The 15,796-nt window shown below is 43.3% G+C and overlaps 2 protein-coding genes across 3 annotated transcripts; both read right to left on the bottom strand.

Annotated features, from left to right (window-relative positions):
- Positions 1 to 6,086: 6,086 nt before the first annotated feature.
- gpr135 (G protein-coupled receptor 135) lies at positions 6,087 to 11,232 on the bottom strand. The gene is made up of 2 exons (XM_004082772.4): positions 9,876 to 11,232; positions 6,087 to 7,840 (listed from the first exon to the last, which is right to left on the bottom strand). The coding sequence occupies exons 1-2, from the start codon at positions 9,980 to 9,982 to the stop codon at positions 6,508 to 6,510; spliced, it is 1,440 nt and encodes a 479-aa protein (XP_004082820.1). The 5' UTR covers positions 9,983 to 11,232; the 3' UTR covers positions 6,087 to 6,507.
- Positions 11,233 to 12,322: 1,090 nt separating this feature from the next.
- On the bottom strand, positions 12,323 to 15,517 carry fam241a (family with sequence similarity 241 member A). 2 transcript variants are annotated; one of them, XR_911028.3, is made up of 2 exons: positions 15,255 to 15,449; positions 12,323 to 13,525 (listed from the first exon to the last, which is right to left on the bottom strand). XR_911028.3 is itself a non-coding variant. In XM_004082746.4 (2 exons), exons 1-2 carry the CDS (start codon positions 15,444 to 15,446, stop codon positions 13,265 to 13,267), a joined length of 450 nt encoding a protein of 149 aa, XP_004082794.2. In that variant the 5' UTR covers positions 15,447 to 15,517; the 3' UTR covers positions 12,323 to 13,264. The 2 variants fall into 2 exon arrangements, 1 of the variants encoding a protein (XP_004082794.2); XM_004082746.4 differs by having other exon boundaries at positions 12,323 to 13,522; positions 15,255 to 15,517.
- Between the last annotated feature and the right edge of the window lie 279 nt (positions 15,518 to 15,796).

Below are 15,796 nucleotides of genomic sequence, written 5' to 3'. Positions count from 1 at the left end.
AAAGCCGTTAAAACATTTGATCTGTGCATCAGTTTCAATCAGTGATGAAAGTCTTCCGGGAATTCCCGGAAATCCGGGTTTTTGAGCAAACCGAACGTACTTTCCGGGAAATAAAGACCTGATCTCTACGGACAAATCGCTTTCCGGATTAAAAAATGGTCTGAAATCAGCTAATTTTAGCTTTATTTTCTATATTTCTCCGCAGATCGCTTCCTCTATGGTCGTGGCCATCTCTCGTCTTCCCGGCCTAATTGACCAATGACGGGACGTTTTAGTTGCTTTCGGATGCGTCGATGGGTCTGATTGGCTCTGTCTGCACCACGTGGTCAGCGTGACTTGCTTCCCTAGAGACCAAAACTGGCGGACCCACGCTAAACTTTCACAAACACATCTGAAGAGTTTGCGATCAAATTTGTGTTAAAATAATGGCAGGCATCGTCATTATTGAGCGTGGTCACGACCTCAGTTGTGAGAAGACGATAAAAAACAAATTGAAGTGGTCTTGGCTGGAAAAAAAAGATTTTTAAGGTAGTGTAGGTCAAATACTTTTTTGTGTAAAATAATCTCAAAACCACATTTTGAAATAATTTCAATTTTAGTTTTGAGTTTCAGTTTTTATTTTGAATACATTTCTCTATCTAATTTATTTGTATTTCCTAATTACCATGATTTAGTTCAGTATAGTTAACATTAATTATAAGTATTTGATGGTTTGGACCCGCACTCCCTTAAAAAATAATGTTTACAATGTTTTGTTTAGTTTGTATGTTTGTTTTGATATTTCCCAGATTACTTAGTATTGGTGTTAAAGAATTGATGTATTATGTTATAGAATTATAGTTTAAAGCAGATCCCATATTTTGATGTAATTATAGTTTGAGAAAACAGTGCAAGTGGATGTTGTACATCAGTCATTTCTAAAGCAGAAATAATGTATAAATAACTGAGGTTTTTTCATAGAATATCATAGTTACTGGTGTTCTTTTTGCCATTTGGGGCTTTGATGTTACTATATTTTAGCAATTGTATGTTTTGCAGCTTTAAGGAAAAGCGTAGATTGTAGGATTGTGTTACTTTGAGCAATTTTCCAAATTCTTTTTTAGGACCAGCAAGTCCTTAATGGAGAGTCAAACTAGGGGTTTGAATGACAAATCATGATGCTCCAATTAGTCTTAGTTTCTTGATAAAGAAGTGAATAACTAGCTGCCAGAATGCACCAGAATGCATCTAAGACCACGTATTTTTCCAAAATTTCGCTCTGTGCCCGCCATATCGCTCAAAGAAAAGTTCAGGGATTTTTTCCTTGCCTGACTTTCATCACTGTTCAATGTATTTGTGTAAAATGTAATAATAACCCCCTGGTTTGTTCCTTCATTGTTGCTCTCTTGCACTGTTGTGTATTGGATTGTTGCGTTCAATAAAGTTTTCAAAAATAAATAAATAAATAAAACATGGACATTAACAGGGAAAAAAAGTTAAGTGAAATAGAGATCAATCATTTTGACCATCTTCAATGATTGATTTGGGAATTTTATTATTATAAGGTAAGATGTGCTGCACAGAGCAGCTGCAGAATCCAGGTGGAAATCTCTGCTGGTAAAGGAGCTAGTAAAAACCACTGAAGTTCCACCCTCAAACCCCACCCTCACTGATCATTGAAGGTCCATGCTGGTGAGAAAGGAGGCAAACATCCAGAAACAGCCAATCAGGAGACAGAACAGGGTGTGAAGTTGAGGCGTTGCTGGAAGAAAGGACCCAAAGGTTTTCTAACTCTATCAATCACATCAACAATAACTCTCCAATGACAAATTACACACTTCACAGCTCAAACGTGTGTGATAACTTTATTGTCCATCCAATGTCTCTGCTGGGCAAATCCTCACAGCAGTGTCCCGCTCGGATCTGCAGCAGACTGAAAATGTGCAAAAGAATTCAAATGTAACCCTTGTGCTCTTTATCCTAGGCCCTTTCACATTGGGAGTTGGGTCATCTAGACCCACTAGACAGTGCTCTGAACCCTTTTTTCTTCAATGATTTGTGATCTTCACTGGTGTTCATGGATTACATGAAATCTTTCCACCTTTATCCACCTTTGTCATGGTAGGGAGAACACGTCAATGTAAGGGTGGGGGGGGGTCATCTAAGATAGCACAAGGGTTAAAGCTGCACATTTCCACCTGGTTACAGCAACCTTTAACACATGAGAGTTGTCGTTCTCTTTTAAATATTGAGTCTAATTTTGGGACACAGGGTGTAGGGTGTGGAGGATGTAGATACTAAGCCACACCGGATTTGACACCAACCATAGGACTAAATGTTGCAGTTCATTAAATGACCACTAGAGGCTGGTGTCAAAGAGCAGCAGTTTCTCATTTATTTTTATGTTAAAATATTACGTTGTAACACCATAAATAAATAAATACCGCCAGGTGTCAAATTCTGATTTTGGTGTTTATTGCTACGTATTTATGGGATACACAATTTATATGTAAAAAAAAAATAAAAGTTATCATTCAGAGGGAGGGGGCTTATTCCTTGTGTATATTTAGGAATATAATAGAATGACATCTCCTGCAACGTTCGAAATAAGCAGTTATCCTGTTGTCCGGAGGACAACCAAAAATGAACCTGATGGTTGTCCGTGTGATAGCTGGTCTTTTATTCAACAGTTTGGTATTTTTCGACTATTTTCAAGTTTCAAAGGTTAGTTTTTGGCAACTTCTGAATTGAGTCGTATGCAGCAAATTCTTTCCACTGACAAACGAAGTGCGTGCATGCTAGCAAAATCTTCTGTTTCTACATGTGCACTTTTCAATAAAGATTATTCAAATGAATGTGTTGAACAACAGTACCTGGCGCAACCGCTAGAGGTCTCCAAAAACACGTTCAAAATAATCAGCCCATTAACAGAAGATTTAAAACACATTCATAAAACACTATAACTTTCACTCAAAACAGAACAGACTGACATGAGCTGAAAAAAACTTTTTCCATGGGATCGATATGATATTCTAAATTTTTACAACAGTCTTTGTATTTTATATTTTTTAAACAACAATTCTCAAAACCAAAGAAAAAAAAAGAACCAATATATTTTAATCTGTGTAAAGATACTAGTTATAAAGATATTAGTTTCAAGTTTTTGGCATTCCTTTGTGTAACCAGATGCTTCAATATTTAGTAAAATGTTTGTTTTTAATATTTAAAGAGTTTATTAAATGTCCATCATAAGAGGCAGTTGATATTAGATGTATAGAAGAAATAAAGATGTAAGTACTGACATCTGAGTAGGTTTCGTTGCTGTTAAATATTGGTATCGAAGGACAACCAAAAACTGGAGAGGACAACCAAATATTACTTACCACCGGACAACCATTTTTTCCCCCTTATTTCTAACGCTGTCCTGGATCCAAGTTACATGAATAACGAGCTTTTTGTTGATGGTGTTCTCCCCTAAGCTGACCAAGTTCTTTTTCTTTGCTGTGATGTGTCTAAGACTAACACTTCTCTGTGGCTTGGACAGTGTCATCGTCCTCTTGTACTTTGCACTAAAGAAGCTGAGATGTGCAGCAAAACGTCTCCTAGATACCCGGTAAAGTACAGTTGCCATAACGACCGGAATCCTTTGATGACATGACTTGGATGACTTGTTTCTTATTGATTATTGTTTTCTCATAAATTCCATTCATCAATCTTCTTCTGCTCATCTGGGACCGGATCGCGGGGGCAACAGTCTAAGTGAAGATGCCTAGACGTCCCTCCCCCCAGCCTCTTCCTCCAGCTCCTCTAGGGGGACCCCAAGGTGTTTCCAGGGCTGCTGCATTCTCTCCAGTGTGTTCTTGGTCTTCCCTGGGGTCTCTTCCCAGAGAGGCTCCTCCTTACAAATTTTTGTGAGAAAATGAAGATTAATGCCCCACAAAAAGCCAGATGTGTGAACCTCAGGTTCTGGCTGGATCAAAAAAGTCCAAAACCTCGAAGGAAAACTGCTTCTGACACAGAGATGAAAAATGACAGTTTTGTCTTTTCTGCTTATTTTAATGTTTCCAATAACAAAGTACAAATGAAAATACAAACCTTTCAAAGCAAATTCTAACACAAATCTCTGTTTTAATAAACATTTTTTTTGTCATGATTGGGCATTTTTTCGCTTAAACAAATACAAACAAGCCACTTTTGGATGTGCAGATGCAGAGTCAACATCAACACATACACCTAAAAATGAAAACAGGGCAAGATCAACTGACGTCTTTCACAGTGAAAACATTCCTTTTCTGATTTTTTTATGTTGTAAAAATGTATCCCGTAATTTCTTGAGTACCTGAGAATCAACCTGAGATCAGTTTAACTGTCATTTTAGAGTCGGTTCATGTCCCTTTAAAACTGGAATCCAGACATTAGCAAGAAATGAAAACACGCAGAACTGCTGGAAAATGCTTTCAAGAACCGCTGGACTCCGCCCCCTTCACCCATAAACGCCATGTCACTCCATGACGCTGGATTCTGAGAGTAAATATAAACATGCAAACATACAGAAAAATCGTTTTGTTTCTACAGACATCAAAGACCAAACCAATGACACACGATGGAGGGTCAGTCCGGAATCGAACCCCAGGCCATGCCCCAGGATTTTCTTTGACCTCTGAACAGAACTCTTCTGCCACTCGTGTCCATTTCACATTTAACACTGGCGATCAGTTTGATAGCATTACATGCTTTTTTCTTGCAGGTTTGTGTCTCTTCGTGTTCGTTTAACCCCTCTGACCCCATCCTGTCACTGCTGCACCTTTCTACAGGTTTGCCGGCGCTTTTCTCCATCCTCCTTCTCAGTATAGAGATGACCACAAAATCTCCTCCACGTAATCGTCTGGTCGCTTGTTTAGGCCTTTCTAAAACTACGGTCATTGTGGTTAGGCCTCGTGGAAATAATTAGCTTTCTTCTGGTCAATAGCAATCTTAATCTAATGATGATTTATTAGATTAGCCTACCGGAGCTGTCCTCGATGACCACAAATAACAACTGGTGTGTTAAACAGGGTAAGTCTCCAGCCGTTTAACGTAATTTCAGTGGATTCTGAGGCTGAGAAAAGCAGCTTTGCGCTGATATTCTTCAATTTACTCCTTTAATGCTACGTTCACACCAGCCTCAGAAATGCCCATTAAGGGGCCACTTTCAAAGAAAAATCTAGGCAAATGTGGGCATATGTGTATTTTGGGCTTTTAAATTTAAAACCTCCCATTCACGTGTCACTACACAAGTTTTTAAGGCCGTTTCAGGCTCTACATATACAAAACATACGGCCACAGAACACACGGTGAAAGTTAAACCAGTTCAACTTTGACCAATCAGGGACTCTAATTTGGTAGTGATGGACAGGTAGCGTTCTTTTCAAAACAGCTGACTGTTTGAAAATTGATCACGGAGCGGAAGCTAATAATTGGGGTTTTGTGCCCGGTCAGAATTATAAAACATCAAATCTTTCACGTATCGGAATAGAGCTGTGAAAGAAAAAGCCTGGAGCAAATTCACCAGATTTGTACCACTTTAACATTTCGTACCAAACCTCTTTCAACTACAGGTAAAGCAGTTGTGAATCAGGAGCAGAAGAAGAAAATGCAGTTTGAAAAAGGCCTCTTTTGTGATGTCACAAATACACTGGGCGGGACACAAGCTCCCTGCTCTATTATGCAGACAAATAGATCTTTGTTTGTTTCGTCTGAGCTGGACTCTGGATCAAAACTGTAATTCTGGATAGCTCCAATATTGGTCGCCGTTATTGTTGCACCAGTAATGTAAACACCACGAAAGTGTGTAAACAAAAGGTTATTGGGATATCTTACTTAGGTTTCCCCAATGGGTCCCGCCCACAACTCAGAGGGGAATTAATATTAGATTTATAATATTGGTCCTAGAAAATGACCCAGGTTTCTTGGTTTTGGCTAAAAAATAGCATAATCAGAATGAAAAGACCACTGGGAAAGCCTTTACAGATCAAAAGATGAATGGAGTGGGACTTCAATACTGTCAACAGCCGAGATGTTAAAGTATTTCAAAGAACGTCAATGCTGGAGATAAAGATCCGATGGTAAAGGGTTACAACAGTCATTTATTGTTTTGTTTTTTTAGCTTCCTTTGCGTAGCCCCTTGACACTGCCTGGTGTAAATCTGACTCTTCCGTAAACCTTTTCATCTTCTTTGATTCATTTGTAGACTGAACACAGTAGACTAAAACAGGAATGGCACTGGTCCTCTGCTGACACCAAACAGTTCAAACGTCTTAGCTTCAGTTTTTCCGTTGTGTACAGTTCTGCTGAGTCTGGGCGTTTGGCTCCTTCTGACTCCATGACTGATGAATAAGCAGCGTTTGATCCAAACAGAAAAAGACGTTCAAATCAGACAGAGGTCTTGAATAGAACAAACAAAGCAGTCCCATGAGAAAAGTCCGGTTGAGGACGCAGCATTGTTTTCCTCACAGCCTCAGCTCAGTGTACTGGGCTGGACTCAGCTTTTTACAGGCTGGTGTCAGCCGTCTTAGTCTTTGGAGCCCTGGCAGTGTGGGCCTGCACTGCCGTGTCTTGCTGGGCGTCCCGGCAGAAGAAGACTGTAGGGTTCCTGTGGGCCCACATTGCCACATCTCCCGCCCCTCCGGTTTTTCCAGGACTTGAACTGGACAGCCGGCTGCAGTTGTTTATCCCTGGTCTGCTCATGTATCTGTCCTTGATTCTCACTGCTTGGTTCAGCCGAACCTCCCGGTTCTGACTCTGGTTCGAGAGGTGTGCAGTCCGATAGCCCTCCTCCCTACTGCGCCCCAGCAACATGGATATGTTGGGGTTTCTTACAGCATAGATCAGAGGGTTGATGGCTCCATTAGCCCAGGCTAACCAAATAGCCACTGTGTCCATGGCAGAGTTGAAAGAGTAGCCTCCGATTGCTGTGACCAACCCCATCAGACAATACGGCCCCCAGCAAACAATGATAAAGACGATCATGATCAACACAGTGGTGGCTGTCCTCATTTCACTGTAAAATCGCAGCAGGTATGCGTAAGTGGTCACAGGCCTCACCCTGATCTCAGAGAGGCGAACAGTTTTACAGATGTTGTAGTGACAAAAACACATGAGGGAAAAGGGCAGAAGGTAGCACACCAGGATGAGGCAGATGCTGTAAAGTGCCCCCATGCTAGAGCTACCTGAGTGGAACACATACATGCAGTGGTAAAAACCTTTTTTGTGCACCTGCGTCGGTCTATGAACTAACAGATACCAGGGAAGAGAGAAAAAAACTGCCATTAACCAGACAACCACCAGCAACTGAGTTGCTCTCTGACGCCCAATTTTAGCCTGTGGCTGCTTGACGATGGCATAGTACCTGTCAAAGGAGATCAGAGTCATTGTGAGAGTGGAGACGATGCCAAAACAAGTGTTGAAGAATCCATTGGCAACACAGAATGCCTCTCCAAACATCCACACACCATCCTTGCTGAAGAGCATGACGAAGGAGAAGGGCAGGCAAAGAACGGCAGTGAGGAAGTCCGACAAAGACAGCGACATGATGAACGCGTTGGTCACGGTCCACAGCTGTCTGTGTTTGATGATGACGATGATCACTGCTGCGTTACCCAGGCTGGACAGGATAAAGATGGAGAGCAGCACCAGAGCCTGAGCTGCCACAGTGACTCCCTGCAGAGCTGAGCTGGTCTCTGCAAACGTCAGAACCGGCACAGTGGACGTCTGATGGGTCCCGGAGTCACTGTCTCTCTGCTCTTTGAGCGCTGTCAGGTTTCCTGGAGGCGTTGAAGTCTTGGTGGTGGCAGTCATCAGGCTGGTCACTATGGAAACGACCCTAAAGACACAATAGAGAAGTGGTTTGGAAAGTTCATTCTTTAAACTTAGGATGTTCTTCTAGCATAGAAGGTGCACCACAGAACTTGCTGCGCTTGTGAAGACCTTCTTCCTGGCTGTCAGCTCACTGTGACTCAAATACTGAAATATAGTTGTCATTTGGTTCCATAAACTTTTTTCTTCTGGTTCAACCAGCAAAAATTATGCCTAAAATAAGAAAAACAAGGTTTGTTGAAGTTTTGAATTAGTGTTGTTGCTTTGTTCTTCAAAGCAAAAAACAACCTGTCAGGATCTCCCAAATCTGGACACAGAAACTGTCAAAAACTTTTACAACATTGAAAATTATTCATTTTTCTACATTTTTTGTAATTATTTTACCCAGATGAGAAGATTAGGAACTAGTTTTTCATCTCAACAATGACCTGGCAGCTCACAAAGAAGTTTTGGGATGGCGTTTCTGGGAAAATGGGTATATTAATATGGCACTTTTCGAACTTGCTTAAAGACACAAAGTGTCTTAAAGTCCCAGTCACATTCACCCATGCACACATACATTCACACACTGATGGTGGGGCGTCTGCATCACATTGGTGTCAACCTATAACCACCAGGTGTAATGTGGGGTTTGGTGTCTTGCTCAAAGACATTTTGACATATGTGTGGGCAGGGCAGGAACCAAACATGCGAAGTTGCCGGCCCACAAGATTGACAACAACATCCATAGAATATTGGATATTGCATAAAATGTCTGTGGTTCTGCTTTGGCTAAACAACCTTGATGAAGGAGATCGTCAACTTTTCAAAAGTGTCATGACAACCTGTCTGTACAGCCATTGACTGTATCAGAGACCTGGACTGAGTGAGTGCGATATCACCCATGGAAAATGACTTACTTCCAGCTCCAATGAAATAAGGTGGATTCAATCACCATTTTTGGACGTTAACATGTTGGAGCCAAAAACCGTCAGCAAACAGTGATTGGTCTGAGTAATCGTTTCTATGACAACCACTCTCACCAATCAGGACTGAGCTTGTTGGAAGTCCACCCCTACCACTTGGAAGTGAGCTCAGGAGAATCTGTCAGTTGAGAGTTTTGAACGTTAGACTTTTATTGAGGCATCTGATTGGTCAGTTTATAACTTGAATAACTTGAACTACAGAAAAAATATAATGAAAAAAAGAGGATAATCAAGAAAACATTTTTAAAAAGATATTAAAGTAAGAATTGTTATTCTGACCAATAGATCGACTTAGTAACAGCTTCTTTCTCCATAGAAGTCTATGGGATTTTGGCTTCTTGGAACCAGCAGGTACTTCCTGTTTGGGATGGCAGGGGGGAGGGGTCACTCAGTGCAGTTCTTCTATACAGTTAATGGTACAACATAAAAACTTGCTAAACCTCTATCAAAAGAAATAAACTATTACGTATGATGAAATAAGGATGTTTTCTCTTTATGTTTTGCTTAAAATAATTATAAAAGTAACAATTAAAAAAATTTATATCAATGTCTTATTTTTCTAATGGGTAAAGTCCGACTCCTACTGGGTTGTTTGTGAGAAATCCACACGAATTGCTCTTTAAGTGTTGAAGGTTTCAGACCCCTGACCCAGACCAACACTGTCAGTTAGACTATAGAACCAAATCAAAGGTTTTCTGCAGGAACAGCCTATGAAATGATGTGCAGCCTTCTTGGATGGAGGCGTTTATTGGACCCCAGACATCCACTGAGATTTTTACTGGTAAAACTGACAAACGCTGGAACAGAATCAATTTCAATCCACAGAACAATCTCTAGCATTGTGGGCCTCTGTGTTCTGGTGGGACCACAAATCCTGTCTCATCTCATTCAAAGACTTTAAAAACATTTAAAAGCTAGTTTCTTTCCTTTTATGAAAATTAATTTGGGAACGTCCCAAAAAGATAGAAAGAACTATAGCATGAACCTAAAGGTGAAGGAAGGAATTCTCACACAGCCTCGATCAGCAGTGGAGATGCCCGCGCACGCGCACGTTTCTGCAGGTGGATGGACTGTTACCTGGGCAACGCAGGTGAAGCGGTGCTCAGGTGGTTGATGAGACGTACCCCCACCGACTCAGATGTGGAGTTGCTGCCCCGCAAGGCCGAGCTAACAGGCCAATCCATGGACGAGGATTCGGGGGCCCCATTCAGCGGTCTGTCAAACCCGTCCGTTCCTTTTCTGCTCCATCTTCGTCCGCAGAGGAGGAGGAGGAGGAGGAGGAGGAGGAGCGGAGAAAGCGGGAGCTGGGATGATCTCCAGCGGCTGTGCTGCCGTCACACCTCCCGGATGAAAAGGTGTCTGCTGCATCTGCATCATAGATTCATCTGAGTCTCAGAGGAGCTGCCGCTGCGCCCGCTGCAACCAGCACCTCCTTCCGCAGCCGATCCGGGCTCCTCAGTTCCTCCTCGCACCGCTCGCTCTGGCCGCGCGCTCCTCCGAAAGGCCGCGGTGGCGAGATCCGGACTCGGACCTGAGTGTGTGCTTCAGGGGCACGACAACCCGCCTCTCTTCGCCTGCTGACGCGCACGCGCCCGCCGAACCAGTTGACGAGCTGATGGGGGTTGCTATGGTAACTGCTGATGACGCCATTGCTCCAGCCTGATCTTTCTTCCGGTTTGTGAAGATATCATCGGAGATGAAAACACATCAGTTGAATAATATTAAAATGTTCTGACAGCAGACTGTAAAAGCAGCTGAGTTTTTTTTATAAAGTTAAATATATTAACATTAAAAAAAGGGTTCCTTCCTGAAACCAACCTCTAGTGGCATTCCGAGGAACTGCAACCTTTGGTGTTTTAGACTTTGCTTACTAGTCAGGAGCAAAACATGAAGTCAGACGAGGTTGGAGGTTCCAGAGTTCAGGTGCTCTATGTGTGAGTCTGAGTGGGTTCTTGGGCCGTTAAACTGACGTATCAGAACAGTCAGTGAGATTAGATATGAAATCATCTGAGGCAGGCGTGTCAAATGTACACACTTTAGATTTGAATACATGTTTTTTCCTGGATGAAAAGTACTGTAGTGTTGCAAGAACTGCCTTCTAACTCTGATGACACACCAAGACGCCACCTGTGATCAGAATTCACCAGAAACTGGATGTTGCAGTTGCACCAAAAACTACTGGGTGCAGTTCTTCATTGCCTCAAATGTTACAAAGTCCATCTTTCTATCTTCTCTGTTCACGGTCATGGAGGTGTTGGAGGTAACACAGCCACTGCTGAGCAAAGGTGGGGAAAATCCTGGATGGTTCGCCGCTCCACCTCAGGTCCACGCTGTTGACTGTATTAGAAGACGTTGATGGTCACTCTGGTCACTCCCTACAGTCAATGGAGCTCACACAGGTGAAAAGATATGATTTTCCTCATAGACTGGCACAGAGCACAGAGTGTGACCTCACCCATAGAAAAAGCCTTACCTCCGGCTCCAGCGAAATGAAGCCAATTCGGTCGGCACTTTTCCGCGATAGGAGCGCCGCAATGTGGAGCCAGTCAACCGTGAATAGGTCCGAGCTGGTCTGAGTCAACGTTTCTAGGCCTTGTGCTATCTTAGATGACCCCACCCTTACATTGGCGTGTTCTCCCTACCATGACAAAGGTGGATAAAGGTGGAAAGATTTCATGTAATCCATGGACACCAGTGAAGATCACAAATCATTGAAGAAAAAAGGTTCAGAGCTCTGTCTAGTGGGTCTAGATGACCCAACTCCCAATGGTAAAGTGCCTAGGATAGCACAAGGGTCAAGGCAACTACTGTTGCGAACCAGGAGTAAGCTTGTTGGAAGTCCACAACCATTCCACCGAAAATGGCTCAGGAGAATCTGTCAACCAAATGTTCAAGGTGGGGGCCAGCGGGCACCACAAGCTTTTTCCTGAGGCATCTGATTGGTCAGTTTATAACTTGAATAACTTGCAAATAGAAAAAAATATTTTAAAAAGATTTTGATTTGCAAGAAGATATTTAGAAAAAGGTATCAGAGCACAAACGGATATTCTGACCAATAGAAAAACAGCTGTTTATTTCTCTATAGACTTTTACTGAATTTTGGCTTCTTGGAACCGGTGGGTACTTCCTGGAATGGGGAGGGGGAGGAGTCAGTTTGTCCAGTTCCTAAATACAGTCTATGGGTTTTCTTAATCATGGGTGGGTGGAGCCACAGAGTTCCAAACTTATTTTGTCCAATTGACATTTTCAGAATACTGTTATAGGCGGAGCTAATTCCAGACTAATTTCCTGTCTCACTTCACCTGTCAAGTGTAGCAACAGCAGCTCCAAGTGAGGCTGTGGAGACCGAATGGAGAGGATGACTGCAACTGAACTTTGGTTGTGTTTTATGTCACTGGTCTATAAACATCTGCTATTGTGAATGTCTTAAACGTCTTGTTGGTATTTTTATTAAACGTGTTTTGATTCCTTCTGTTAGTTTTCATAGTCAGTGAGCAGCAGATCAGACGGGAGCAGATCTTTGCTTCAAACCCAGTTCAGTAGTTTTATTGATCAGTAAGAAGCAGTTCATTCTGGCTGAAGTCATTCATTATTCATCTGTAAGACCACAGAGACTAAAACAGACGCCCACAGTCCCTTTCACCAAATCCCACACATTACTCCAAGAACCCGCAGATGGAAAAGACTATATAATGCTCATCAGCTCAGCACGTGCTCTCATGAATGTTCTAGAACCAGAAAGCAGCTCAGCTTCTGTTCCAGCTTGATTATCAACAGGAAGGCCTGATAACTCGACAAAAAGACAGCGATTCCGACCCTCAGCAAGGCCGCACGCCCCCTCAAATGTTGGAGTTTTACGATCAGATCGGAGAGGAAACAAACTGCACCAAATTATTCCAGCAGCTCATCAGAACCTGTGGTTCTGTAGGTTCACGGTCAGGAGGTCAGGCTCAGGTCGTGACCTCATCCAGCTGTGCTCAGGTCCAACCTGGACTGGAACATGTGACAGACACAGACAGTTCCTACATTTCTGCTCTCGTTTATTCCCTACAGAGGAGAAAAGAACAGCTTTGTGAGAACCGCCGATGTTCCACACGTCACCGCATGAAGCTGTCAGAGCATGACAGTAACGCTGACGCACTGACTGATCGGGGACTTCCGTGTGAGCGCACGCATTGAGGCCGCTGGATAACAAAGTCAGGCTTACATGGCGGTAATCCTGCAGAGCTGCTGCTGTCGCAGCATCTCCTGACGGCCACAGGGATGTTGCTCTTCCATGGAAGCAGGTGAACGGAGCTTTGGTTCTGGTTCATGAAGGGCGGACTGTGATGACCACCTCAGAAAAACAGGCTCAGTCCTGGGCTTTCTCTGGTCAAATGAACCTCAAACCACTGAAACAAACGTCCACAAGCCTTCTGGTCAACCGGATACCACACGAAGGAGCAGGCAGCGCTCTTCCGGCAGGATCAATCCTGGATGTAGATGATTATGATGCACAGGGTTCCCACCAGGCCCAACGCCTGGATGCCCAGGAACCAGAGCAGCAGCCAGAAGAAGAGGATCACCACAGGCTCCACGGTGTGATTCCCGAAGTACATGTGGCTGAAGCCGATCCCGCGCAGGCACTTATTGATCATCCCAAAGAGCGTCCCCATCCGCTCGCAGTCATCCGGAGGCTCCTCTGCAGCGCCGGCAGGCTGCTGTTGGGTCAGGTTGGCATCAACCTACTGAGACAGAACACATAGGCTGACGGGGTTTACCGGCACCGGTTTGTGTTTGAGTCTTTCAGGGTCGAACCACTTCAGAACACACGAGTGAAACATCATACCAACATAATGCTGAGTCAATGTACAGACGCGCTGAGAGGTCCTACCTCTACCCTAGAGCGCCAGACACGGCACAGCGGCGCCAGCGGGTGTCGAGCGCTGTTGCCAGAATTTAAATACAGAACAGACCAAAAGTTGGTGTGTCCAAACTTTTGGTCTGTTCTGTATCTGAAATTTGGTAAAATCAGGACCTCAACTCTGGAGGAGAATCTGATTGTTCTTCACTTGAACTTCATATTTTTTCTTATTTGTATGGAGACAACAGTAAAAACTTCCTCCTATTATATTATTTTTTTCTATTTCCTCCCTCCTCCGACTAACGCGGGACAGGAGGTCATCAAACAGGGTCACACAGATTCGGGAGTACGGCTGAAAGCGGCCACCGTGCAGACACAGCTCTTGCAGTGACGGTGAAGCTCACGGTACTGGGAGAGTCTATGACATTACCCCCGCCATGGAGACGTGATTACCGATGATTTTGTAGAGCTCTTTCAAATCAATAAACCAGATCTCCCAACATTATCCGTGTCTCCCATAAAGTGAGGCTGAAATTTTTGACGGTAGCTCCTCCCACAAGTGGCGAGGTTGTGAGCACACATCTTGCAGTGATCGTGTTCGGTGTGAGCGTGGCATCGGGCCTTGGTTTGATTTCCAGACCTCGACTCTAAAACCGAACAGCAGCCCAGAGGAACGGAGCGTCTTCTGTGTTTTATGCAGCGCGTTTTAGCTCGGGGGGACGCCGTCCGCTCAACTCCACAGTGACATTTACGCTTCGCAAAAGCGTTTGGGGTTTGTAGCTCCAGATATTGAAGAAGAAACAGTTTTGGACCTTTGTGCTCGAAACTTGCTTCAAATGCAACAAGATTCAAACTTTGACTAAATACGGCTTATTCCTTATTAACAAACACAAAGTCTCACGCAAATTTGGAGGAAAGTCAAATTTGTAGTGCTATTATAGTTTCAATTTAACAAATAAATTCTTTCCTTTCTTAAAGTTTAACAAATATTACAGACATGAAAGGTTTAATCTGTTTTTCTTTACTTTATCTCAGTAAATAGTCTTTTTTACTTCTTACGTTGTTTTTGTCAATCTAAGACAACAACACTGATACATTTCAGTGAAATATCTGTTTGATCGCTGTAAGTTTACCATACTAAGTTTTTGAATTATACTGACTGAATACTATGTCAGGAACGTTGTATGTTTACACTATAGTGCATAAATGTAAACCACTTCACGTTCACCATAGATAGACCTATGACATCACTTGGGTTCGTGTCTCCTCTGGTCCTACAGGGTCTCCAGCACACCTGGCTCAGGTGATCCTGGGTCTGGCTGAGTCACGAGGTCTTTCCCAATCATCCGTGACCGACAGGTGCATCCGCCTTTCTCTCTTCGTTACAGTCTATCTGGGCTACGGTTTGGAAAACGCTGTTTTAAAATATCCCTGCGACCCGATACGGATCACAGAGAACGGAACCGGGATGAGGCGGGCTGAACCACATGAGCGAAACACGCCTGCGACTGTCATATTTGGGTGGATCCCTTAGCAAAAAGGTCAAATCCTGTTCAGAGCTCTGAACTTCCAGAGGCGGCGGCAGTTGGTTAGTTCCGGGAACGGAGCTTTACCCGGTGCGGATCCCGGCCGTGCCGCGTCGGCCTTGGTCGGTTCCGGGCCTCCAGTGTCAGGCGCTCCGGTCGGTTCGCGAGGTCCGGCCGGTCCACGGGCTGCGGTTCCACGGACATGTTTGGGGGTTTACTGGATCCAACTTTGGAGATCACGGAGAACTGACCGGAAGCAGACAGAGAAACGTCACGCATTACGCGTTACGTCACCACGCAAATATATTTTTATTTCTGTATTTATCTCATTAGGCTATAGAAGGAAAACAGTTCTTATAGTTACTGTATTACTGTGTAAACCACTATAGTAATACCAAGAAATACATTCAAGATTTGATCGGCGCTGACTGATGACGTTTCTCCTCTAACGTCTATTTTTTTTATTTTATTTTTTGAAATAAAATAAATCTAACCAATTTGCAAGGATTACAGTTTATAATATAAAGATTACATTATATACACATGTATAAAAACGTAATAAAACGAACTTTATTGGCGCTGATTTCTGACGCAACCCCACCCCCTTTTTTTTTCTCTTCCTTTTTTGC

This window comes from Oryzias latipes, chromosome 22 (genome assembly GCF_002234675.1).
Source record: "Oryzias latipes chromosome 22, ASM223467v1".
Lineage (NCBI taxonomy): Eukaryota > Metazoa > Chordata > Actinopteri > Beloniformes > Adrianichthyidae > Oryzias > Oryzias latipes.
The sequence above is the reverse complement of the archived record's forward strand: the minus strand, read 5'-3'. Positions and strand labels throughout refer to the sequence as shown.